This window comes from Equus caballus, chromosome 1, assembly GCF_041296265.1.
Source record: "Equus caballus isolate H_3958 breed thoroughbred chromosome 1, TB-T2T, whole genome shotgun sequence".
Classification (NCBI taxonomy): domain Eukaryota; kingdom Metazoa; phylum Chordata; class Mammalia; order Perissodactyla; family Equidae; genus Equus; species Equus caballus.
In genome coordinates this window covers 110449930-110477726 of record NC_091684.1, presented here as the reverse complement: position 1 = coordinate 110477726, position 27797 = coordinate 110449930, and the positions used below count along the sequence as shown (strand labels likewise).

General features: G+C 49.5%; 1 protein-coding gene and 1 non-coding gene across 2 annotated transcripts in view; both read right to left on the bottom strand.

Annotated features, from left to right (window-relative positions):
• ST8SIA2 (ST8 alpha-N-acetyl-neuraminide alpha-2,8-sialyltransferase 2) overlaps positions 1-27797 on the bottom strand; it is a 67516-nt gene that overhangs the window by 19451 nt on the left and 20268 nt on the right. Inside the window, exons 2-5 of the mRNA XM_023650757.2 lie at positions 16036-16098; positions 12112-12240; positions 7705-7962; positions 1195-1488 (exon numbers count right to left, since the gene is read on the bottom strand). Coding sequence (XP_023506525.1) covers positions 1195-1488; positions 7705-7962; positions 12112-12240; positions 16036-16098 — 744 coding nt within the window. The remainder of the gene's footprint in view (positions 1-1194; positions 1489-7704; positions 7963-12111; positions 12241-16035; positions 16099-27797) is intronic.
• LOC111769777 (small nucleolar RNA U109) lies at positions 27552-27681 on the bottom strand. The gene has a single exon (XR_002802599.1). It is a non-coding gene; the product is annotated as a small nucleolar RNA U109 (small nucleolar RNA).

Sequence of the window (27797 nt, the reverse complement as noted above, 5' to 3'; positions counted from 1 at the left end):
CTTCTCTTATGCCCTCTGACCCCTAAGCCACTTTCCTCCTTCCAGGAAGAAACAACATTGGAGGCATGGGGCCTAAATCTATGAGATGGAAGTTGCTGAGGCAGACCCACTCTGTGACGGGGTGAAACAGATGCTGAAGACAGTCAACCTCCAGGATAAGGGATGTGGCCCACTGAGCCCTGTGCCCATACAGGCATCGCTCTGCTCCATCAGCCACAAACGTGGCTGCCTCTTATCGAACGTCTTTCTGGGTCTTTCTTGGGGCCTGTGGGTTTCTGTGTTGACACTCACCCTAATGAGACCAGTGCCGGTCACAGGCTTGGGTTCCTCGGGGGTCACCTTTATGAGGACAGCAAGAGTTCTTTGTGGGTGACTCAGAGGGCTTCCCACAGTCACACGGAGTTATGCTAAGGCATCAGTGGAGAGCATTCCAATTTCCCCCAGTCACTGGGGATCTGGACAGAGAGCTCTCCTGCGTCAGTAGAACAGGACTGTGAACGGCCATGTGGTTGGATAGGCAGCTGGATGCAGGGCCTGACCCCAAGCTGAGAGGTCAGGAGTGAGTGGACTATATGTGTAAGAGGCATCTTAAAGTCAATCTGCCTAGGAGAGACCTCTCTTCCTCAACAATTCCCGACGTGCATGGGCTTCCGCCAGGCTCTGCTATCACAGAAACTGGCACACTGTCCGCTCATTTGTCCAGGCTGTAATCCTGACAGTCACCCTGGATTTTTCTTTCTCTCACCCCTTGAGGTCCTTAAATAGAATCTATCAGCAAATCCTGCTGCCCCTACTCCAAATTTTATAGCAAATCTGACCGAACTGTGGCCTTTCCACGACCACTGCCCTAGTCTAAGCCACAATTATTCCCGACCTCCTATTCCAACAGCTTCTCAACAAATGCTCCTGCTCCCATCCTTGTCGCCTTATGGCTTATTCTCCACACAGCAGCAGTTGGAGGAACATTCTCCACAGAGCTCCCCAGGCAGGTACTACCAATCCTCAGATGAAGCCCACTTGCCAACACCCTCGTTTCTCCAGAAAGGGAGGCTCAGAGAGGTCAGGTGACTTGCTGAGGTCACACAACTAGTGAGTGGCAGAGCTGGGATGCAAACGCATCTGGGCAAGGCATTGCCTACCAAGCACCTCCCACACTCAGTGATGGCCCCCCTTCCCCGTGGAGGGGCCGCTCACCCGCGGACGGCGTGCAGCAGGCGCAGAGAGGGGTATGCGGTACGCACGTTGACGCGGTGTTTCAGGATGAGCTCGTTGACCCACTCAACGCGCTCCTTGCCACCCCTGGCCATGAAGGCGGGGATCCACAGGATGCTGCCATTGAGGCTGTGCAGCCGCTGCAGTAGCTTCTCCCGCCATGTGGCGTTGACCAGGTCCTCGAAGGCCCGCTGGATGACGGAGGGGTTCATGGTCACCAGGTCTGTCTTGAGCCCCACATCCCGGGCGTACTCCTGCACCGGGGCCAAGTTGCACCTGCCGGAGAAAAAGGCAACATGGTCCTTTTGGGAAAGCTGAGACACTGCTGCTTGTATTCAACTTTACCCATCCTTTGCCTCTCCTCGCTTCCTCCTCATCACAAAACGAGGTCCCAGAACATCTTCCCGCACTCCCAAGTCCCTCCTGTCATCCTTGTGCCTTTTCGTCCTGCTGCACATATTTACCAGGCTCTTAGTACATATGTAGAACTTAGCTTGGCCCTGGGGTGTAAAATGCCTGTCTTCTGGAGTTCAGGATCTAGTAGAGGAGGAAGGGAGCAAGCAGGCCAGCCCTTGGCCCACAAGATGACCGTCGTGTAGGCAGGTGTGACCTGGCCACATCAGGCACTCTCCTGGGTTCAGAGTTCAGCTCGACTATTTCCTATCTGTGTGATTCTGGACAATCCGCTCAACCTCTCTGTGCTTTCTGAGAGCTTACTTCTGGCTAAGGAATATCCACAACAGTTTCTTTAGCCAAGATGGAACAGCACCTCCTCCCAGGGCCTAAAGGGGTCACCACACACCCGTACTTAGCACACTGCTGGATCACATAAGAGTTCGATAAATGTTAACTATTGTCATCACTGATATGGGAAGGAAGAGCTTCAGGTGGTCTTCTTGGAGGTGGTGACCATTGAGGGACGTCTAGAAGGATGGATAAGCAGAAGTGCATCCATGGATAAGGCACATTAGGAGAATGTTTCTCCAGCTTGCCGGAGCAGAAGAATTGCCTGAGGCAGTAGCCTAGGAATTGATATTTATTTTTCCAAACTCTTCAGGTAAGTTTTATAACTAGGCAGTTTAGGAAACATCATGCTAAGGCATTTTTGGCACAAGAAAGGTAACCAAGGGCATACTGCTGTGAAACAGTGTGGGTATTTAGAGGAATGCAAGTGAATTGGGCTGACTAGGGCATATTCTGTGGAGGAGATGGGCTGGAGAGGCAAGCAGGGTGACCTATCAAAGGGTCTGTATGTTGAGGACTTGGTTCCAAGGGCAATAGGGAGTCACTGAAGGTTCTTGAGCAGGAGAGTAACATAGACAGATTTGCATTTTAGGCAACAATAAGATGAAGTTGTAGTAGGTACTGGAGTGGAGAGAACTGGGTTTGGGAGGGCAAATTAAAAGGCCATGGCAATCTCTTGCTGAACCAGCCAGGGGCCCTGGGTGGACAGCCTCTGTTATGTCACCAGAGGTCTGCTTTGTGCGGGACCTTCATGGGTCCAGCCTGGGTGTGCACACTTTGGCTTCCGGCCCATGCTGAAAGCTGACGGGACTGAGATGGCAACAGGGACACTCTGGGGAGACCTGGCTGTTGCTTGGCTTGGAGGACTGGATGGCAGAAAAGCTCTTTGCCCAATGGAATGAAGCCTGAGAAATTAGAATAAGCATCTGTAGAACAGAGCTGGAGACATGAGGACCAGGGCCACAGGTCATCGTCACATGATGACATCCCCAAAGACTCCGCTTACTCCTCCTTTTAAGGAAGGAGTTTCTTCCTTCAACAACTGGGGAGAAAAAGTAAGATAATGAGAATGAAAACTAATCATTGAGCCCATGGTGTGTGCCAGCCGTGGCTGGTTCTTTACAGAGGTCAGCGCCTCTTATTCTGGTCCCATATTTAATCGCTCTCATTTTACAGATGAGGAAACCAAGGCCCAAGTTCCAGAGACCCACCAGGACGCAATCTCAGGCGTGTCTGCCTCGAAAGCCTATCTACTCTGTCAGCCTGGACCCCCTAAAACATCCTCTCTTGCCATTCCCACCCCGGCCTTTCTATCTGATTGTGGCTAAACATGCAAAGGGGTGGAATTGCCCTGGGACACCCTCGGGAGCCCATCACAGACCTCCGAGGAACACAGTGTCCTTGTTGTCATGTCGGCCAGTTTGGGACCACCCAGGTCTCAGCTACCCGTGTTGCCCTGCAGCCCGGCTCAGCCAGGCTTCCCAGACCTTCCTGAGGACGTGGGGCCCCTCCTTGGCCAGCCTCCAGGTCCTGAGCGCAGAGGGAGGTGGAGTCAGTGCGGTTCAGATATACTGAGTCTATCAGGGGCCAGGAGGGGCTGCGGGAGAGAAAGAGGTGGAGCCACTCCCAGGGGCTTCCAGGGGGGTCCAGGTAGCGGAAGCCGGGGAGTCCATGCCCCACTACAATACTGGCCAGTTGGGGCGTCGTCCACAGGGGTGTTCCAGGCAGGGACGGGCTGTGAGGGCCAGGCTTTTCCCATGCCACGTCTCGGGCCACTTTTTGAGGGAGGATGTTGGAGGGCAGCTCTGCCCTGAGTGGATGCTCTAGACATGCCCCTCCCTCCCCGTGTGTGAATTTCTTCATTTAGGGGGCGGTGGGGGGATTCAGGATGGGGCAAGCCTGATCTAAGCTCCCTCTTTTCCAACAGTAGGTCAGGCCTCCCAAAGCAAATTCTGGGTGGGCTATGGGTGGGCTGCGTTGCTTGGATGGGCTTGGCTCTGGGCTGGAAAAGAGTCAGTCCTTTCTAGAAACAGGCACGTCCACAGGGACACGGGGAGAAGCAAGCCCGCAGGTGAGAGAGGCAGCTTGCGTGGACTCTGAGCCAGACTGCCTGACAGGCTGTGGTTCTGGCTTGAACCAGCTGCTCGACCTCTGGCTGTCGCATTGCAAAAGCCAGGACAAAAGACAAAATTCCTGACAGGGCTGTTGTGAGAATTAAATAAGTGAATAAACATGCAGAGCGCAGAATCCCACCTGGAGCATGCTAATCGCGAATGCATGTGAAGTGATGATGATAATGATGATGACTTATCTGTGAAGGGGCATTTGTTCATAGGATGCTCCCTAAGAAAAGAGTGTGTGTATATGCGGGTGTGTGCATGAGTGTGTGTGTGTGTGTACAATGAAGTTTTGAGCCCCAAACATCTGGGAATTTACTCTGCACACACGTGACCCTGAGTTAGGCAGTCCACTCGCCCTGGCATCGCAGGCTCGTGGGGACCAGCCCTCCCGTCTGGCCTCAATTCCCAGCAACACCTATGCAACCTCTGCTCGGTCAAGCACTGGCCTCCCTGGTCTGTGAACCTACCCTCTGGCTTCCGTGCCTTTCCTCGGGTGTGTCCTCCTCCTGGGACACAAAGTCAGCCAACTCAGAGTGTGGCTTCTTGAAGCCTGCTCTGCGCTCCCCCAGAAGGCTGCACGTTTTGCAAGCTCATGCATTTTGCATGCAGTGTGTCCTCCCACGATTCACGTGCCGAGTCTTCTGAGATGGGATGAGGTCTTAGTGTTTCCCCCGCGGCGGAGGGGCCCCATAAGCACGGAGCTGGCAGACCTGATTAAGGTCTCAGGTTGACAGAGGCTGAGAACACACCATCAGGACCTCCTCCATGTCTGTTATCTCAGCGATGCCACGGAGCCCCACCTCTGTGCCAGGCACAGGCTTGGACTGGAGTCCGGAGATGGACACAACCACTCTGCTTTGGAGGAGCCCACAGTTGGCGTGAGGCGCTGGGGTGGGGACACAGGGCTCACGGAGAGTGACTGTTCAGAGAGGCAAAAGCTACAGGAGAGGTGGTGTGGAATCGTGGGGTGACCTCCACGGACCCCAAAGAAAGGCGGGGGAATGAACACTTAATGTGCCCTGTTGTGGGCGAGCCCTGGGCGCCGTCTCCTGCAGCGCTCCCAGCGCCACACTCTGTCTGCTCTCTGTTCGGGAGCTCTCCAGGTGGACGGCACAGCAATCCCCTACGTGGGAAGGACCCAGAGCATTGGTCCCGGTGGGCTAGGGGAGCCAGTGCTGCCACTTGGCATCAAACCTGGGGTCTATACATACTGGGGTCGTGTAGTATTGTCCTAAAACACCACTCTGTCTACCCCACAGACACACAGATCTGTGAGAGCCACGTGCATAAGCCTAAAGGTCAGAGGGCATTTGCGCATTGTTTCGAGTAGCTCTCTCCTTGGCGTTTTAGGTCTCTCTTTTCTAAGTAGATGCGGACTGGACTCCCAGGGGAGAGGCAAAGCATGCTGTGGTCGTGCCTCACAAAGTGCTGTCCCCACACCTGCAGCCAGGGCGTTAGAAATGCAGGGTCTTGAGGGGCTGGCCCCATGGCTGAGTGGTTAAAGTTCTGTGTGCTCCACTTTGGCAGCCTGAGGTTCACCGGTTCGGATCCCAGGTGTGGACCTACTCCACTCATCAGCCATGCTGCGGAGGCATCTCACATACAAAGTGGAGGAAGATTGGCATGGATGTTAGCTCAGGGCTAGTCTTCCTCACAAAAAAAAAAAAGAAAGAAATGCAGAGTCTCGGGCCCCATCCCAGACCTGAGAACTCTGCATTTTAATAAGCTCAGGTGCTTTGTATGCTCGTTAGAGTTCGACAGGCACTGGACTAAAGAATGGGTGGTATTCACAGCGGACAGACCTCGAAGACACAGTCCAACCAGCCCATTTTACAGATGACGACACTGAGGCCCAGAAAAAGGAATGACACACATCAAGTCACATGACAAATGGGGGCAGCAGAGCCAAGACCGGACTCCAGACACTGCAGTGCCTGCCTTGCTGTGTACGTGTCGACAAAGGGACCTGTGGCCAGAATCTGCCGCTGCCTCTGGACCTTCCTGACGCAGGGCCGGGTAGAGCCTGGAAAGCTCATGGTGGGAACTCGTGAAAAAGGCAGCAGCATGGCTTCCACGTGCGACACCAGATCAGAAAGGCTGCCCTCCATGCTGCCCAGCATCCGGGAGGCGATCCAACCCCACCCAGAGGAGGACTCCACCCCCACTCACCCTTCTCTGACTTCCAGTCGGACAAGCCCGCCACACTTCAGACCGGAGGCCTTTGAGAAATAGGGGCTGAGCCACTGGCTATGACAGGCACAGACAGAAGCTGGCAAAGCATGTCAGAACTAAAATGACTTTGGCTGCTAGGCTGCAGCAGCAGTTCCATCACATGGAGGTGGGAGTACACACACCGTCCACCCCCACGTCTGGAGGTTCCGGGAGCTCTAGGAGAAGGCCGCGCCCCAAGGGACAAGGCTCTCTGCATCGGGACAGTCCTGACAGAAGCGTGAGACGCGGCATGCATTCTGCCATGGCTGGGGCGCTGCTTGGGATGAAACCCAAGGCTCCATGTGCCCTACTTTTGACCAGGAGACAGCAAGGCCTTGTTTCCGAGTCTGTCTGGGTTGGGGTTCAAGTGTCAGGGCCAGGGGTAATTGTGTACCAGCCGACTGAAAAATGAGAGCTGATATTTCAGCAAAAACGATGGTCAAGCACAAAATCCAAGTTGCTCTGTGGCCCCCAACTTCCCCGATTTTGACTACAGGATACTAAAGTGACTAGTAAAATACCACCTTCCAGAACACTTAAAAGAGTTTTGCAAACTTGGACCAACAACTGGCCAGCCCAGGAGATTTTTTACCAACATTTTATACCAGGCTCTAGGCAGGAGTCGGCAAATGTGTGTAAACGGCCAGACAATAAATATTTTCAGCTTGTGGGCTATATGCTCTCTCTGTTGCAACTCTTCCCTCTGCCCAATTCAACTCTACCCTGGTGAGAAAGCAGCCCCTGAGGGTATCAAAACGAATGGGCGTGGCTCTGTTCCAATAAAGCTTTATTGATAAAAGCAGGCTGTGGGCCACAGTCTGCCCACCTCTGTGCTAGACCAGTGGTTCTCACCCTTGGCTGTACGTCAGAAACACCTGGGCTCCCTGGGCCACTTGCCCCCAAGCCTTCAGATTGGTTTAATTGATCTGGGGTGCAGTCTGGGCATTGGGACCTTTAAAGGCTCCCCAAGCGATTGTAACATGTAGTCAAGATTTAGAGGTGGCGGGGCTGTGGGGGAGAGTGGGGGGGGGGTGCTGTCTGCCCTGTGGCCAAGTAGTTAAGTTTGCATGCTCCATTTCGGTAGCTCAGGGTTCACTGGATCGGATCCTGGGCACGGACCTATGCGCTGCTCATCAAGCCATGTTGTGGCAGCATCCCACATAGAAGAACTAGAATGACCTACAGCTAAGATATACAACTATGTACTGGGGCTTTGGGGAGGAAAAAAAAAAAAGAGGAAGATTGGCAACAGATGTTGGCTCAGGGCCAATCTTCCTCACCAAAAAAAGCAGGAAAAAAAAAAATTAGAGCAGGGAACAACCCAACCAGTGTATCTTATTTCAACCTCTTGGGACAACTGGCAATGCTTAACTTAAATTGCCTGTTGCTCTGGGCCCAGAGGCCCTGCTGTGGTTACCTTATGACAAAGCTGTGAGTGTCAATCTCCTGCCCGCAGCCGCTGTTCAGCAAGACCCCAGAGTTGCCCACGATGGCACAAGTCCGGAAGTGCTTGTTCTTCAGTGGAGAGGTTCTGGGGAGGAGCTCGTAGAGGTTCTGGGACACGTTCATCGTGCTGTCTCGGTCGAAGATGTAATGAATAATGTCTCCAGGCTTCAGGGTCCCCTTGAGGACAGAAATGTCCTTTTCAGCATCCAAGAACTTTAAGATTTGCTTCCTACAAAAAGCAAACACACATGAGGAAAAAGTCTTCCTGCTGCCAGCTGCTGTTTGCCAACCCAGCCCTTCCCATCCTCTGTCACCCTGCAGGGCGGCTGCAGCCAGCGCACAGGTGGGGCTAAGAGCTCAAATGCCCTCTGAGAACGGGTTTCAGATGCGGATTGTCAGGAACGGCCCAGAGATGACGACGGTGGGGGCCAATCTGGTTGCTGTGGTTATGCCCTCTTCCTCTGAGATGTGACAACTGCCCTGGGAAATGACTCCATTAGGACACAATGTGAGCCCATCACAGAAGGTCCTAGAAGGAAGGGTGACCCACCGTCCTGGCTTGCCCAGGACAGTCTGGTTTTCACACAGAAAGCTCTGTGTTCCAGGGAACCGCTCAGTCTTGGGCAAACCCAGACAGGGGTCACCCTACATCACACTCCCCTCTATTAGTGGGATTCAGGGCCATCATCTGGCAGGCAGTTCTGAACTAGGAACAGGAAACCAAGAGGACACGTGCCCCTCATTCCTCAGTGGCCTATTGTCTTCCATGGAAGGCTTCTCTGGCCAAAAGGGCCTCTAGGGGGTGGATGGGAGTGTGGACACTGTGAGGCGCGTCAACCACCCTACTTTCGAGAGGCTGAGAACACGCCTCCCATCCGTGAGCTGGTCTGTTTCGGGGGAACGTGCTCCCCCATCCTCCTCACTGCTGTCCAGCTTTGTAAATATTGATACCTCTCTGGTCCCACAGAGCAGAGTTCCTTTGCGTTTCAGAACAAAGGTGAGCAAAGGACAGCTCTCTGGGCTCTAGGGTTACTTTGATTTGGGGGAACATTCTAGAATCATCTAGCAAAGTGCACAGATGGGATGGAGTGTGGTCAGAAAAAGGATGGATGCCCTGGGAATCACCAGGGAAGTTTTACTCAAACCATGAGAGCCTACCCCCAGGAATCTGAGGATCCTGGCTGGAGGTTTTACTTAAAGAACTGTCTAAATTGCCCAAAAGATCTTTAGAAATGATTCAGGTCATACAGAGAAAAATAAATCTGGTACGCAGATCAGCTGAAATGGATTTCATTTCCTGCAGAAAGCTCCTATCTAGAACAGATACAATGATGCCAGTCTGCTTCTCCTCAGAGCCCTGGAGGGACACAATCTTCACATACTTTACAAAGGTGAGAATTTGCAAAATGGTTGCCCATTGCACAGATAGTAACACTGATGCCTGAGAGCCTGGGGGATCCGAGATGCTCACAGCCTGTGGCATATCCCAGTAGGATACACATTCGATCACTTGGGGGAACTATAAAGAATTCCGAAGCTCCGGGCTGACCCCTGAGAAATGCTGATTCTGAGAATGGCCCAGTCTCCGCATGCTTTCAAAAGCTCTGCAGGTGACTGATGTGTAACCAGGTTTGGGAGCCCAGAGCGTAGCCACAGGCAGCTGGACCGTTTGGCAGGGCTCCACACGCTTCTTCCACTCGCCTTTCCTTACTCCTGATCTGGATCTCTTTTAGCACGCCCGGGAAGTCCCCCTTGCTGAGTGATTTGTATCTCTTGATGGAAACCATACACATTGTTTTTACCCACTGTGTTTCACCAGAGATTATACAACTTGACAAACTAATATAGTTTGGAAATGGCTAAAATCTTTGCATTTACTTACCCCAAAGTACGTACAAGCAACGAGAGCCCCCATCAATAAACACCTCTGTGAGGGGATGAATTTCTAACTCATTATGAGAAATTACTATCAATTATTAAACATCATTCCAAATCACTCACAGAATCTTTTATTATGAATCATTTTGGTGATTCATCGAAGAGAGTTGAAGGAAATTCTTTTTCCCCCTGGGTGCAGGCACGCTGTTCCTGCCGAGGTGGCTGTGTGTCTATGGCTCCCCATGAAGGTCACAGTCCGGTCTTCTCTGAAAGGGGTGTGTGTGTTCATTTCTCCACCCAAGGGCGGGAGAAAGGCCCAGTGGGAGCTGTGGGTGGACGTGTGCTGGGGAGAATAGTGGCCCCCCAAAATGTCTACCTCCTAACCCTTGGAGTCTGTTATGTGACTTTATTTGGATCTTTGCAGATGTAATTAAATTAAGCATCTTGAGGGGCGGGCCCGGCGGTATAGCAGTTAAGTTTGTGCGCTCAGCTTTGGCAGCCCGGGGTTCGCCGGTTCGGACCCCCATGCAGACCTAGCACCGCTCATCAAGCCGTGCTGTGGCAGGCATCCCACATATAAAATAGAGGAGGACAGGCACAGATGTTAGCTCAAGGCCAATCTTCCTCAGCAAAAAGAGGAGGATTGGCGGTGGATGTTAGCTCAGGGCTAATCTTCCTCAAAAAAAAAAGAAAAAAAAATTAAGGATCTTGAGATGAGATCATCCTGGAATACCCTGGTGGGCCCTACATCCCATGTGAAGGGTTCTTATAGGAGACAGGAGAGCAGAAGACACACACACAGAAGAGAAGCCATGTGAAGATGGAGGCAGAGATGGGAGCGATGTGGTCACAAGACAAGGAAAGCCTGGAGCCACCAGAGGCTGGAAGAGGCAAGGGAGGATTTCCCCTGGAGCCTTCAGGGCGAGCGCTCGGAACTCCGGCCCCCAGAACTGTGGGAGAACACATTTCTGCCGTTTTAAGCTGCCACGTTGGTGGAATTTGTTCTGGCAGCCCCAGGAAACGAATGCAGTGTTCTCACTGATGCCACGGGGCTGTGACCCCAGGGTGAGTACTGCAGGCCTGCAGCTGTTGGAGCAGCAGGAGGGGGAGGGTGCGCCCAGGGGGTGCAGAAGAGGCGCTGAGTGAGGGCCGGCAGAACAGGGGCAGGACGAGTGAGGTTTTCCAGCTGGTTTCTCAGCTGCCAGGTCCCAGATCTCATGCCCCTCTATTCCCCACACCCCATGTTCCAACACGAGGCCTTGAGACCCAGGGGCTGGGGGCATTTCCATTTTGACAGTGAGCCTGCCTGGAGGGGACAGCTCCCTGCTCTGTGTGGTGACACATTTAGTAGCTGTGGGCAAGGTTGTCCTTCGTGCCCCAGGCCCCTGTTCTCTGCACCCCTCCCCATGGTGATGGCCTGGGAAGGTTGGCTGTGATAGTCAAGGTTTTCTCCATCTGGTCCTGGCTACCGTGCCAACCACATCCTTTCATTCCCTACCCGTGTCTTCATGTCCCAGCAGCCCTGAGCATAAACACCAGACTTCTGACTCTGCACATGTGGGACGCAGCTTCGCACGTCTGGCAAACTCCTACTTATTCTCCAAAACCCATTGCTCCTGGCAAGCTTTTCCTGGTCAGCCATCTTATCACCTTAAAAAACAGAGTACTGGCTCCTCACTAGGACCTCTCTATTTGCACTTATTTATAAGATGCAATCTCGCACTGTGCCGTCCTATCTCTGCCTATATTCGTGTCTTCCCGCTAGTGTGTCTGATTCATGTCAGCAGCCCTGGCCCCCAGCACAACGCCTGGAAACAAATCGTTAGATTATACTGCCCAGCCTTTGCTGGGTCAATCACTGTTATAGCGAAGTCAAGCGGCCAAAGTGCTGATGTGGTAATGCCTTCCCCATTCCCACCACGCAACAACGACCGCGGAGCTCTGCAACATCACCCTGCAGAGAGCAGGACAAGACCTCTCTCTCGGCAGCCAGGCATCACATCGGCTCCTGGGTCACCGGATGCCCAGCACTGGTTTTTCATTTTCACGTTGTCAGGGAGGGGCAGCCTACTGCAGCCACAGGGACTGTGGGAGGGGGCCACTTTCCAAAGACAAATGGGATGACTGTCACCATAGAAAAGGGGCATGGACGCCAGGCAGGCCCAACCAGGAGATGTCACCTTAGGCCAGAGACGGATGCTGAGAGAGGACCAGGCTCTCGTTGCTGCTGATCCAGGAGCCTTACTCCTTCCGAACCCGGGACCTCAGCCAGGTGCTCCTGCCACCAGCCCAGCCTGAGTCGCCACCCACGTGTGCTGGGCTGCTGCGCTGGCCCTGGGTTTTCATTTCCAACTGATCGCTTACAGACGAAACCGGCCTCGGCGGGAAGTAAACATTTTATTTCTATCCTGACTTCTTTAGATGATGGAGAGCGGCAATTTGCCGGCTCGTGCGGCAGAAGGCCGGGTCTGTTTCTTGCCCTATAGGTAATTACCACTACCTGATCCTCAGCGAGAGCGTCTGGTTGTGCCTCCATTTGGCCGAGGCTGGCTGGATGTTGTGCTTAATGCTTTCATTACTTCTGTCAACAACAGCTGGCGATGAGGAGCCATTTATTACAACTTCAGCTCTGGAAGGAGAAAAAAAAAGAGGAAGAGGGTAGACATGATCTGTTAGCATGCCAACGACAAGTCTAATAGTTTTGTTTTTGCTCGGGCTTGAATGTAAACTTGAGAAGAGCGAAATTGCTGTTATTACCTGAGAAGGGAAGGAAGTCTATTTATCTTCTAGAATGCACAAACTCTCTCCCTCAGGGATAACCTACATACATTCTCGGAGACAGGAAGGGGGTGATAAACTCCTCTTCTCCCCACCCCCACCCCCGATGTTTCCTCCCAGTGGGACCTAGCAGTCACTGTCAGAAGAGTAAGACTTCTTTAAGCTCCCTTTGCAAAACGCCAAATAGCAGTTGCATTAGCAGCCAATTATCATAAGACAGTTTAGAAACTTAATAAAGAGAAAACAAAAACTCATACTGGAGCAAGTGATGTAGCCTGTGGCTTCTCCCTCCTCCCCCATATCCTGTCACTCTCTTGTTGGTGACTCTGAGATGCCACCTCAAACATCTGCCTGCTGCCAGAGTTATCGGGGCCGTGTCTCTCTCTCTCACTAGATCGTAAGCAGGGAGCTCCCTCACTCATTTCTATATTCCTCAACGGTCTAAAGTAGCAGGTGCTCAATAAATGTTTATTGCATTTGAATTTGATTTTGCCCCGGGGGAGGCTGGAGTGGATGAAGTAGCTGGCTGGCTCTGTGTGCCGGGGGCAAATCACAATTCTGGTGCATACCATCTTTCTGCCCGACTCAGGGACATCAGACATTACAGGACCCACTTAAAATTCCAAGCCTTGAAATCTATGCCAGTAGGTTTCTAAGAAACTAGGTTACAATTCCATCTCTTAAGGCGGTGCAGGAGGCAGCCCGCCTCTGCTGGCTGCACACAGATGTATGTGGGTCATATCAGAAGTCCCTTTTGTCTGTGTGGCAGCAGATTCTCCCCGTTGGGATGATAAGTGATGCCAAATTCTGAGCTTTCAAGAATTCAAATCAAACATCCATGTCCTCCGCATTTATCTCGGAACAGCCCAGTTAAAAAACATGAAATGCTTTTAACGAGGTCTAAACCTAATGCCCTCTCTTGCTTTTTGTAGGTACAGAAGAACTCCATTTGGGGGTACACATTGTCTCCTCACATTCTCTCCACATGCCTCCGTTCCTCGATATTCCTGACTCCTCTGGCTGATATCACTTGTCTTGGATTGAAATCTGTGTAACTTTTGCAGAGGATAGGAAATGAAAGGGTTTTCAGTAAGGCAGATGGACTCAAGATGCAGGCTTAAGGGAGCCTTTGAGAGGAAACAGAAGACCCGAGCCTTTGTAATTTTTGCTGTTTTCATGAAAAGAAGCAGAGGGTATAGTAGAAAGATTTCACAAGCTGTGTGACTCTGGGTAAGTCACTTGGCCTCTTTGAGCCTCAGTTTCCCCACTTATAACAAAAAGGATAGAAGAGGAAGATATCCAGCTCTAAGGTTCTAGAATTCCATAAGGACTGCCACTGTCTCCTGCTCCTACCACTGGCAGCTACCTCATGAGGCTCCTGGAGGAGCTGGTTGTGGCCGCAACTCTTTGGTACCCCCTACTTCTGTGTAGGTCACAGGCAGGAGCAATGGTCCTCAGGACCACAGATTTAGCTGCCACACCCCAAGACCCCAAGCTTCCCTGAAGCTCACATCAGTAGGTGTCTGCCATAGAAACGCTGTAACATTTGTGATGAGGAGCTGTCTTCCTGAGAGGCCAGCTGACGTTCTCATCAGTAAGCAGTGACTGGGGCCTGGCATCTTATGGCTTAAGGTGGACTCAGTCTAGGGTGATCCTCCTCAGAACCTGGGGCACCCTGGGCGACCCCAGGCTCTCTCAGGAAAGAAGGGTCTGAGAGGTATTCTATCATGGATGCCTGCAGAGGCTTAGTGGGAAACCTCCAGAAGGGGTTTCTGGGCTTCTCTGGGACACACGGTGGTGGAGGTAGGAAAGGGAAGGAGATGAACACTGGCATGGATAGCGATGAAATTCCATTTCTGTCTCCACTTCCTAGTGAAACCCTGGACGGGATCCTGCACGGCCAGCCATGGTCCTACTGGACTTTAACCTGGCTCTGTACTATCTAGCCAGGGGACTTGGGAAGGTCACTTTGGGTCTCTGGCCTCTCCTTTCTTATCAATAAAACCAAAGGACTCAATTAGATAACCCCAGGGACCACCTGAGAGCACTGGATTTACACGCTCTGTGTTGCACCAACATGGCTGGATTGGTGAGTTGAAATATTCCTCTTCGGTGAATGTGTCCTCCTGTCTCCAGCATCTCCTCCACTCCAATGACACCAGAGTCTCATTTCAGGCTTGTTTCTTTGCCTGCCGCAGTGGCCATCTCCTGATGCCATGGACACATCCACAGTGATGTTAATGAGCATCAGTTCAGTGCCTTTAACCGATCAGGCACTAGGCACTGATATTCAGTAGTTCTAACCTTTGAAACACCTCTCGAAAAAGGCGTTGCATTGTTGTTCTAATTGAATGACGCAACTGAGGCTCAGAGGGGTGAAATCACTTGCCCAAGGCTCCAGCTGACAAGCACAGGGTCTGAATCCAGGTCTGCCTGGCTCCCAAGACTGTTCTTCCCACTTCTCATACTCTATCCCAACAAGACAGTGCCCTCCCGCCCCCAAGTTACCACAGGGCACCAGGATCCTGCTCAAGGGGCAGGATCTTCTTTCTCCAAAAGGGGGCACCTTTCCACTAGAAGAGAGAGGAGCTTGGGGCCACATGGCTTCCTCTCTTACTTCTGCCATATCTATCTGCATTTCACCAGGCACACCGCAAGCTTCATTTGTAGTTCCAAGGTGGTTAAGAGGTCATTGGAGATCATGCCCTCTCATGATGTCAAAAACAGAGGAGGGAGCCAGTCATGACTGAGTCAGTCATGTAGGGTCAGGAATGGACATACATGACAGGTCTCATATGGTCAAGAGACCTAAAAAAAAATATAGAAGGGCAAATAACAGACCCTACTCTGAATAATTTGGACCTCTCCTTCCCAGACTGACCAAAATAGGATATTAAGAAAGTGAAACAAGACCTTCATTTTGAGTAGTAGCCTTTGTTTATGTCAAACAACTTGGCATTCTCTTCTCCCTTCCATTGCTCCTTAAACTCCGGCCTATAAGACTAGGTCAGAGATATGGGGTGGTTGTCACTGGTGGACTCAGAGGCATGGTCCAACCACAGCCAGTGGTCAGCCTGGATCTGCTGACTTGCAAAGAATTTGTTCCCTCCCCAGCATCGAGCTGTCCTTGGCCAAGGACTGTTATGGAGGAAGCATTCTTTCAGAATTTAGAGTGTGCATTCAATAGTCAAGTTTAACATTGCTGAGTTGACTCCCTAAATATTTTTATGAGGTATCAGTGAAGTTCCTGAGTTATTTTCCATCTTAACCTGGACAAGCTTAGATCTACCACAACAAAATTGGGTGCATGTCCTGATTCCCTTCAGAGTCTCCATCGCTCAGCAAAAATACAAGTTGTGAATAAATTCATTGGTGGCCCAAGCATTTCAAAGTGGGTGGGCTGTTTTCTGAAAAGCGCTGCCACCCATCTGAGTTTTCCGTCTCTGCAGGCTCCAGACCTCGGGCCATCTCATGGACTCTCATATGGACAGCTCCTCCCCAAAAGTGATTAGGGAAATGCAAAGCCAAAGTGAAACGAAACAGATCTATTTGCTAAGTAAGAAGGGCACCATCCAGGAAAGGGGAGAAGCAGATTAATAGCTGCCTTACAGCAAAAACAAATGAACACAAAATCTAATTTACAAACCTATTAGATTTGCTATGTAAGCTGTTCACAGCCGATCTGATTGTACCTCTGCCTCCAGAATTCCTGCAAGACAAAGGAAATGTATTATTTATAAACCCAGCTCTTCTTCGCAAAGCCCTTTTCAATCACCAGGAGATCCTGAAGCCCGCCTGGAGAACTACAGAGGGAGGATGAGATCTCATTCTGGCCTTTCCAGAATGGGCAACATCCCAGCCCAGCCACAAATCCAAGCATTTTGCAGGGAGGTAGATCCTCTCTGATCCTCCCAGATCCTCCTCTGCCTCCCACATGAACATTGTTTCAATTCGCACCAAGGTTTCCACTTGAGACTCTCATTTGAGTCTTGAGACAAATCCCTTTGGGATTAATCTCCCCTGGTTAATCCCACAGGATAGCTTGCCTCAGCATGACTCAGCATCTGCTCTGCCATGACTCAGCATTTACTCTAGCATGACTCATGACTCAGCATCTGCCCCTGGTCTTCTCTTGCTTTCACTCCCATGTGGTAAGATGTTGTCCATCACACTTTCTCCAAACTTGAGACACCAGAAGTTCAACAGAGGCAGCAAGATTGACTCAACACTGCCTCCAGCCAAATGTGACAAGAATTTGCTTTTTGGTGGCAGGAAAAATAACATTAAGTGGTGTCACTTTGAGGGGGAGCAGGAGATGGGTAATAGGGTCCTTTGCTTCTTCCTCTGGAGGACAAGTTTTTGGAGTAAAAGGATCCTAAGGCCCTTTCCACACCCCCCTCCCCACCCCCCATTCAGTTCTGTCAAATTCCATTCCGGATGGGGCTGTCAGGCCAGGAAGTTTCAGCCTGCTTTGCTATCACACGGGGACAGGGGACAGTCGAATCGATCTGCCCCTGATACCCAGCTCACTTTGTGCCCTGTGTGTTTTTAAAAAGTTGTATGTGTGAGGCTCTAATTATTTTTATTAAATAATTTTTTTCCACTGATTTATAGGATGTGTGGCTTGAGGAGATATTTCTTCGTATTTTTCTCACTTTTTTAAGTTCCATCTAGCCTTTCAGTGCAGGTGTGGGTGAACTCCAGAGAAACAATGACAATCACTGAGAAAGCTGTGTATGTAAGGGAATCCTGGGATATAATGAGAACTCTCTGGGGGAAATCAATGCCTATCTCCACACTGGTTTTAAGTCTGGATTTTTCTATCTGCTTTCTTTAACATTAGTATGATTTGGATATAAAATTGTGTGTGTGTAAACATATATACATGTCTTTTTTATGATCGATTGAAATGTCTTTTCAACATTATTTGACAATAGGCGGTATTCTCCCACCTCGCAGCCGGACGACCAGACAGCAGGAAGCGCGCTCCGCCCCGGGGACCAGTCACAGGTCTCCCTTCGGGTCTCAGATTTCATCACTCCCAGTCTAGTTCTTAATAACACAGAGTATCGGGGCTGGCCCCGTGGCCTAGTGGTTAAGTTCGCGCGCTCCGCAGCAGGCGGCCCAGTGTTTCGTTGGTTCGAATCCTGGCCGCAGACATGGCACTGCTCATCAGACCACGCTGAGGCGTCTCACATGCCACAACTAGAAGGACCCACAACGAAGAATACACAACTATGTACCGGGGGGCTTTGGGGAGAAAAAGGAAAAAATAAAATCTTAAAAAAAAAAAAATAACACAGAGTATCATTGGTTCTTCCCAGTTGAAACCAATGCCTAACATTTCCTTTTCGTCCCTCCTCGTCTCCCCTTGGGATGGCGGAGCTCTGGCACTTTGAACTCAGGAGTCTGGGAATATCTGGCCAGCTCTGGCCCTGGAACCATAATCCACTCCAGTCAGACCCCCAAGGGCTTTCCTGGGCGTGCTGCTGTCCACATGTCACTGACCTTTTACAACCCCCCAGCCTGACCTCAGTCCTCAAAATCAGTACTCCTGGGGGAGAAGGAAGACCTGTGGGGCTGGATAGTAAGTCAAGTACAGTAATTAAATGTGTGGTAATAGCTCAAGACTAATGAAAGGTTAATGGCACAAAAAAGATCGTCTAGCAATGCTGCATAGAAGAATTGATTTTTAAAAATCATTATCAATGAGAAATTCAATAAACAGTCCGGAGTAGTTGGTTAACATTTGGAGGTGAGTCGGAGACAAATCAGCTGAGCGTGACCCTACTCTAGACAGCAAAATGAATTTCAAGCGGATTTAATGTTTCCCAAACTTCAGTAATTCTCATATTGCTATCACCAGCTGGCCGTATTTTGTTTACCACCCATTCTGTTATCTGTATAAGTTTTAAAATTGCCTCATCTTTAAAAACTTCTTATCCTAAGCAATGCCATCGGTGAAAATACAGGTTTGATATCATGATTATATACTCATTTGAAAAGAACACGAAGCCATTAACACCAAAATCTTTATCAATGGAATTTCTAAAATCATATTATCACCAAGAATACTTCCAGCATCCTCTGGGAAAGACTGAATTAAACGGTTAAATATTTAAAGAAGGCAACCCATGAGAAATTGATAAGAAAATGGAAGAGAATATTTATCAAATCTTCGATGAGGTATGAGGAATGTATGTGAAGAACTTTTTAAATTCAGAAGTGTAAGAGGTAATCATGAGAGAAAATGTAGACAGATTTGACTGCATAAAAATTTAAAACTCTGCTTACACAAAAAGCAAACCTCAACAAACTCTGCTCAGTGTCATTTGTGAAATCCAAGAGGGCTCCGGGTAAGAAGAGTGCTACATCTGTGCATCTATCTGGTTTAATGTAACCTGGGGCTTGGAGAAGACCAAATCCTGGCAACAAACTGTCTCCCACTGTCTGTTTCTTCTCCTGCCTCCTGGCCAGGTCCTGGGGAGCATCACGTCCTGCCAACTTGGGCACCACAAATCCATGTACTTTTTCCTACCAATCCTTCCTCTAACTCAGGGTTTCCAGGCCTCAGCCCTATTGACATTTTGGGCAGGATATTCCTTTCCTGTCTGGGGGAGGCTGTCTGGGCACTGTAGGATCTTTAGCAGCATCCTTGGTCTCTACCCACTTTGTGCCAGCAGCAGCCCGCCCCAGCCCCCAAGGTGTGACAGTCAAAAATGTCTTGAGACATTGCCAAATGTCCCCTTGGGCAGAGGAGCGCAAGTGTCTCCATTTCAGACCTCTGCTCTCTCTCTTGTTTTCTGCCTGGTGCCTCTGGGGAGCTGAATCATCCACCAACCAGCCCACTTGCATCACCTTTCCATGCCAAACCCCAACCCCAACACCTGTGCCTCCCTTCAAAACCATCCGGATTTTCAAGACTCACCACCTTTTCCTTCTCCTTTCCTTGACAGCACTCAGTTCTGTTATAGCATTTGTCACCTCCTTTTCATATTGAATTATTTCATGGGATCACAGACGGGAGTCTCCAAGGAAACCTTGTCATTTACATAGTCTAAACTCCTCCTCTTATAGTTGAAGAAACTAAGGCTTAGGGATTTATTTGGTCCTGGTTTCAGTTTCCTTGGCTGCTCGCCACCCTAGAATGGAAGCCCCTGGAGACTGTGTATGACCCATGTCTTTTATCCTCTGTATGCTGATGCTTTGACATCTGGGGCCTTGCTGACCCTGGAGGGACTGCCCCTTCCAGACTCAGCCAACTCCTAGAGACAGTAAACAACTGGCCTGGGAGTCTGCCTTTTGAATGCAAACCAACCAATCCAGAGCCTATGTGCCTGCCACCTCTTTTACTGGAGTCTCACACTCTGGGCCACTATCACCTGGGGCCAAGGACCGGACAACCAGGGACAGCTCCTATGCCCCAGAACCTGCTGAAATTATTCAAACTAGGGAACCCTAAGGCTGCCTGCCTTGCCTCACCCTTCCTTCCCATACAAACCACAATAAAGGCACTTGCCCACAGTTCCCTCCTCCCCTGCTGCCTCCTGAAGGACCTGGTGCTTCTCCACGTGGCCCTGCGTGCGGTGGCAGGGAGTATAACAATCTTTACAGTGGCAGCCGTCTCCTGATCTGCTGGCCTGATTATACCTAAATAATAATAAAATATATATTAAAATGGGGTGGGGATCCTGTCTGTTCACCTTCTTAGCCTTGCACAGTGCCTTGCCCAACTGGGGCTCAGTGAATCAAAGCCAACCTCAATGTTACATGGGACTTCTTTAAAGTCTTCCTTGCCATTTGCACGCTGTGTTCCTACATATTATTTACACGAGTACAAGACAGTTTCACCCCTCAGACATCCATAGAATGGGGCAGACGGTCATTCAAAGAAATTCAGATGGCAGACGTCTGGCTCAAAATGAATCATGTGAATTGACAAGGGATTTTTTTTTTCTGTTTAGGTTTTACCTCCAGTGTTGTTAAAATAAGCTTATACTCCTTGTGATGGTGGATGGGGACACCTGCTAGGTTGAGTGACAGAAGAGGACGACCAGGTGAAAAATATTTGCTAGAGATAATTCGCAGCATGCTGAAATCATAGAAACATAGATGCTTAGGTCATCCAAGTGAGAAAAGATATGGGAAAGCAGTTTGCACACTATAAAGAACTCTATAGAACAAGATATAATACTAGTAATAACCACCGTCCATTTGACCCTAAGTATTCTCAGCCACAGTGACGACAGAGGTTGACAACTTTAAAGCTCTGCATTTGAGGATGTCAATCTCCTTTCCACCACTGACATGATATTCCCTCCAAATCAAGTGTGCACAGTAAACTAAAACAATAAAGAAAAATGCTATGTTAAAAATAATAACACCATGCACTATTGGGTTCGTCTTTAGTGAAAAGCAATTAGCGAGCCTGAAAACTGCATTTCTGTTTGGCCTCTTCACCCAAGCCCAGCTGTTCATAGGTAAGGTAATGTCCACATACTGGGATCTCAAGAGTTATGTTACAACCTCCCATGTCCTCTGTTTTTCACTAGAGAGTCAGGCTCAGTAAACGAACTTTCAGGAGCTGACAGCTTGAATTAAGAGTCTGGATCCAACTGAAACAGTTGATTAGTCCTGAGAATAGAAGATTAAACTAAAGGACAATTCATGAATTTGCAGATGGCTCTTCCTTCACAGTTTTGGGAGGATGCTGAATGTTTGTTTTTAATTTGTGCATAAAAGCTGCTGGGGTTCCTGCCTGCTGACACCCCAGGGACACACCGTAAATATATGGCCTGACAGACACACGGTGGGGAAAAAAGCAAGGAGAAGGATGATTTGGGGTCAGTCACATGAACACAGCTAGGGCTTCCAACAGGGTTCAAGGGTATTTTTGTTTTGTTTTATGTTTTGTGATAAAATATACATAACATTTCCATTTTATCCCCTTTTAAGTATACAATTCAGCAGCATCAAGTATATTCACAAGGTTGTGTAGCCATTACCACTATTTATGTCCAGGACTTTTCATCACCCCAACAGCAACTCTATTCTCATTAACCAACAACTCCCCAATCCCTCCTCCCTCCAGCCCCTGATACCCTCTATTCTACTTTCTATGTCTATGAATTTGCCTATTCTAGGTATTTTATGTAAGTGGAATCATACAATATTTGTCCTTTTGTGTCTGGCTTCTTTCATTTAGTATAATGTTTTGGAGGTTAATCCATGTACCTAGAAGAAGCCTGGTTTTGGATGTGGCAGCTCTAAGGAGGCGGAACACCACAGAGATGGGGGAAGGACGGGCCCCGCCCACGTGTTTGTGTGGAGCCCTGAGCACCTGTGATCAGAACAGGAGCAGAGGTCTCACCAGCTCCTCTGTCTGAACAGCTCAGGGGCTCTCCTGCCCAGAGCTTACTTGATTAGGAACTTCTCACATTTGTTGCTGGCAATTGAGATTTGCTGCCCATCTCCTCCTCCATCTGAGGAGCTAGTTGCACTTGGCCAAGTGCTCAGACGGGCAAGGGGGCCCCGGCCCAGACTGATCCAGTGCAGATAGATCCTCCCCACGAGGCTGGCATTGAAAGTAGCTTCAGTCGCCCTAGCACCGTGGGAAATATGGACCCCATCCTTTGGACTGGGCCAGTTTCAACTCCTCAAGAGACTCCATCACAGGGTCTCTCTGATTCACTCTGAGCAGAAGGCAGTTGCAGGAGTCATTGTCCATAGGCCTGGTAATTCGTTTCAGGTTGGTCACTGTGAGACCATGCCCTACCACCTGGAAACTAGTGGAGAACTTCTTCCAAGATTCCAGTCATCCTGGTCTAAGGCGTCTTCAGCAGATGCCACTGGATAGTCCCTGATGAATTATTTGTACCCATTCACCAGATGGTTAGGAGTGATGTAACGGCTGGGGTCATCAGGAGACCCAAAAGTCAAGGTCATCCCTTCCAAGCTCTAAGAACTAGAGGCTACTGCATCCGTGCCACTCACCACCTTATAAGTGTAGCCAGCCTTCCCAATCACCTTCCACAGCAACTCCAAGGTTCTGTATCCTTATGAGTTGGCAAACTTTTCTTTTAAAGGGCCAGACAGCAAATATTTTAGGCTTTGTGGGCCAAGAGGAGAAATTAAAGGTCTTATGCAGATGAAGCTACTTAAGCCACAAGAGAGAAAAGAAATTTCCACAAATTTCTTATTGGCGAAATTAAAAATATAATATAATGATCAAGTACAATTTTTTGGTACTAGGTCTACTAATGAGAAGAATGTAATTCCTTTCGGGGCATAAGATTTTACTTAAGTGAGGTTCAAAGTTAGTGTTCCTGTCATCATGATAGAAAGGTGGCCTCATTCTTCTACAAAGCCTTCCCTTCCTTCTCTGAAACACTATCTTCCCTCTGATGGACTCACTGGGACGTGTTCCCTGAATCTGTCTTTTGGACTCATGCTCTATCTACCCTTACAGCGTTCGAGAACTTTCATATGGGGAAGCAAGTTAACAGCACAAGCTCCGAGATTAGAGTCCCTGGGTCTGAATTCTAGCTGAACTAATCATTAGTTGTGTGATCTTTGACTACTACTTAACCTATCTAGAAGCTTCCTTTTGTTTCCTCACCTATGAAATGAGTAATAGCACCTACTTCATGGAGTTGTTGTAAAGATTCCATGAGTTAAGGAAAGCAAAGATTGAGAACAGTGCATAACATATCGTAAAGCACTTAATGTTATACTTCTTTCGATTTTTTTTCCCAACCGTTTAAAAATGCAAAATCATCTTGGTTTGAGGGCCACACGAGCACAGGTAGCTGGCCAGATTGAACCCGTGAGCCATACTTCGATGACCCCTGCTCTAGGATGTTAGGAGCAAAGCACCCATCATCCTCCACATGGGAGGCATCTTTGCCATATTTCTGCTTGATGGCATCCTTCTGGCTGAGGCAGGCTTCTGCTCCCATGAGCATAGCTTTCCTGAAGCCAGAGATCCAACGGCCAGGACCGTGAACTCCTGTGCTGCCAGCTCACTATGAGCGTGAGAACTTCCGTGGGTCACAGTGAAAGCTGGAGCTGGCCAGTCACCTCTGGATTGCAGTCAGGAGTCAGTGTGGCCGTGCAGAGGGCCCCCTTTCAGCACCTTCAGCTTTACAGGCAGCAAGCGGAACTTCTAGCACACTGCACCAAGTTTAGATTTATCCCTAGTGCCACCCAGGCCCGTCACCAGTTTGTTACTCTCCTCCCATTCCACCCACTCAACTTCTTGCTCATCAGCTCAGGCCTAATAGCTTTACCGATGTGCTCAGTCTCTGAGACACCTTTTGCTATAGGGCAAGTCTTATTGTTGTACCGAAGCTCTTGAAAGCCACAGATTCTGAAGCACTGCTGGGCACAGAGCTCTGAAGAGACCAGTGTGGGTTTCAGCCTTGACCATGGTGTTTCCACGACAATTGCAATCTCCACTCTTGGGCTTCCGCCGGTGCTGTTGGTGCCAACGAGGAGGGTTAAGTCAGCAAGCTCATGAGCATCTCTTTTCTTCGGGCCCCCAGCTCTCCTCATCGACTGCTCAGCTCCTTTCTCTGCCATCCTCTCTTCCTTCACATTAAATATTAGCTTGATTTGGTTTACCTTTTGCTTTGATTTCAGCAAACGTTTGCTTGTTAGTCAGCTTCCATCGGTAGATGAAAAGGAACCAGCTCACTCTTGGCTCTTCCGTTTGCTCAACTTCAGAAAACATCCGTGAGAACTTAGGGCTTTGATTATGTTCCAGCCAATTTCCCCAGTCTTCATAGACAAGGACTTAGAGGCACCTGCACATCACGACGCAAGTAATCGAGTCACTGGGATGCCCAGCATTTCCCATCACGCTCATTCCTGATCCTTTCTCATCATGAAACTGTCACCCATAAGCAGGGGGGACCACGCAATTTATCGTCCAAACCACACACTCTCTGAGTAAACGGAGGCACCGACCAGAGAAGACCCATGAACTGCGGTTATGAATTCATGTGGGACGCCTCCAATCCACACCCTTCTTATAAAGGAGACAGACTTTATAATACAGAGACTTCTAAGAGAGTGCTGCATTCCAAAATCCCAACCACTCAAAAACCCAGAAACCAAAGGACTTAAAACTCAGAGGCGATAGATATTCGTGCTGTTGGCTGAGCTGGACGTGGTGAAAGCTGTCAGTACAGAAGATGTCTTCTGTAAGGTGTTCATGGCAATAGAGCCTTTTCTGAGTCCCCTCACCCCATTCTGAAGGTCCTCCTTTACAGTGAGCCAGTGCCCCCTGTCCTGCCTCAGTGTCCTTGTCACACTTGCAGCAAGATGCTCCCTCACTCAGCTGCCATTGCAGCTTCCCCACCAGCCCCCCAGATGGGGAACTAGCATAGGATTGGGGTCATGCTCATCTCTGTATTGCCCTGGGGGGGGGGGGAAGCGTATCATCTGTTCATCAAATGTGCTCTAGAGAAGATTGCTGAATGAATAGACGACTCAAAAAAGCTGAAGGCGTCCCTCTGCTGTAGAGAAGAGGAGCCCGCCTCCTGGAAGCATGGCTTGGGGAGGAAAGAGAGAAACCCCAGCCTCATCCCCACCACTCCTACCAGTACCCGCCAGGCGAACTCCAGGCCCAGGGCCTTTGCACTGGCTGTTCCCTCTCCCTGGAATGTTTTTCCTATGGATATTCCCATGGTTCACTCCCCTCTCCTTCAAATCTTGGCTCCAATGTCACCCTCTCAGAGTGGCATCCCCTAATGATTCCATTTGAAACAGCATCTGCTCGCTATTCCCCGCACTGTGGCCCTCCCTACTCCCCACCCTCTGGGACCCCCATCTCCTTTCATCTTCCTATTACCATCCTCAAGCATTAAATGCCTGGCCTGACTCTGCCCTGGAATGTGAGCTCCCTGATGGAGCGGCTGTGGGCCTTGCTGACTGCTGTGCCCAGTGCCAGGACCGTGCCTGGACATCAGAAGGGGTCAATGAATACCTGTAATAGAAGGAATCTGCCTTTTCCTGTCCTTTGTCACAACAGAGGGGTCAGCATCCTCTGATCCAAACCCAGTACCTCCAGCTGTGCTCTGAATTGCACCCCTTCCTGCCTTTCGAGACCCTTCTTCCATTAACTATTTCTTCTCCTTTCCAGATACTCAGCAGCTTCCTTTCACCTGTGTAATAATTCTGATGCTCACTTTGGACCTAGTATATGCCAGGCTCTCTTCTACAAATTTGATGTCACTTCATTTAAGCCTTGCAATAGCCCTCTGAGGCAGAAATGATTATCTATTTCTACATAAGAGACTGAGGCACAGGGAAGGTGACAAACTTGCCCAGGGACACATAACTACTAAGTAGGGACACCGGGATTTTAACTCAGCAGACTGGCTTGGGAGCCCAGCTCCTAATTACTCTGCCACGTTGCTGGCTCACACTCACCAGCATTTATATATATATTTGCTTTTCTCATCTTATTTAAACAACCCAACCTTAATTCCGTATTCCCCTCAGCTACTTCCCTCTCTCCCCAGCACTTTGCAAACATTTTTGAAGTCTCGTCTACACTAACGGTCTCTGTTTCCTCATTCCTCATCCTCTCCTGGTACCACTCCAGTCTGCTTTCTGTCCCCATCACTCCATCAAAAGAGCTCTCGTGTGAACACCGTGCAATGGACATTTCTCAGTCCTCATCTTATTCCAGCCCCATCAACGTCTGACGCTGGCATCACCTACTCCTTCCTGGATAGGGACAGCCGGGGCTTCCTGGTTCTGGCCCAGGGTGGCCCTGGACAGACCTTCTCCCTCTGGAGGAACTATGCTACTGGGAAGTGACATGATGAACGATCCCAAATGAAGAGATGGGTTAGCGTGCTCAAGGCATCTTTAAGATTCCTTCCGGCTCAGAAAATCCGTTATTTTAAATCATCTTCTCTCAACACTCTAAGGTCCCATTTGCAACGGCATCAATTCCCTCCTTGATCCTTGTTGTTCTTCTGGCAGACGGTACCCCCAATTAGAAATCTCGATTTTCCTCTGTATTCACACCCAACAATACTTTTTAGTTTCTCTTACAAAATACTAGTTTTATAAAATTTCCAAATACAAAATATTGCTGAATATACTTTTCCCCCAAATGAAACATCCTCCCTCCCTCCCATAAAAATTACTCCTTAAGAATGATACCTTCATCCCAGGTGACAATGCTTGTCCCTGACGGATGTGTTGACAGAACTCATCCCGAGGAAGGGGATGCAGATTCGAAGACCAGTGAAAAATATTAACAACTTCATTTGTTTGAGGCCCATCTTGTGCCAGGCACTGTACCGGCTGCATTTTAATTTTCGTATTTCTTACTCAGTTTTAGAAATAGGGCCCTCAGGCCCAAAATGGTTAAGTGATTTGCCCCAGGGCACCCAGTGAACAAACTGGCAGAGGGTGGTCTGTGTGTAGCCAAACCTCGTGCGTCTGCAGACAGCTGACCCCTGGCACCCCGTCCTTCGCCCGCTGCATGTAAGGATTTAACATACAGTCAAGGTGGCGCCAGAGAATTAAGAGAAAGCAAAGGCTACTCGACACGCAGTTGTGAGATAGTTGGTGAGCTAACGGGGAAAATATTCTAGTTAGATCCTGCACTTGCACCACATCGATAAGGATAAATGTGATCCTGCCATTAAAAGCTATGCTTAGGAGCAGTTTTATATGAAAATTCACCCAATCCTCCTGTCTTAGTCTGTTCGGGCTGTTGGAACACAATACCACAGCCTGGGTGGCTTAATCAACAGAAATTTATTGCTCACCGTTCTGGAGGCTGCAAGTCCGAGATCAGGATGCCCACATGGTCGGGCGACGGCCCTCTTGGGAGCTGCAGACTTTTCACTGTGACCTCACCTGGTGGAAAGGGCCAGGGATTTCTGTGGGGCCTCTTTTATGAGGGCGCTAATCCCATTCATGAGGGCTCCACCCTCATGACCTGATCACTTCCTAAAGGCCCCACCACCAATTACCATCTCATTGGGCAGTAGGGCTCCAACATGTGAATCTGGGGGGACACAAGCATTCAAACCATAGTGCCTCCATGGGCCAGTTACTTAGTGTCCACTTTTGACAGTCACTGGGCCTCCTGCTGCAGACACAGTGTTAACCTTGGCTGTCGTTTTTCCCTTTTTTTATTGTATTAGAAATATACTGCCGCAAAACCTTAACTGAGAGGTTGTCAGCCCTGAAAACTCATTTCATTCATGCCGCATGGTCTGGATAAATCCGTGTTCTTTAAAGAGACGGAGCACCGCCCATCCAACGGACCGCGCTCTGCTCTTGACTCACCTCGCCGGGACTTGAAAGGCCTCTCTGGCTTAAGCCAGCCTTTCTTCCCTTTCTTTCATTCACTTCTTGATAGACCCACGTTCAGACACA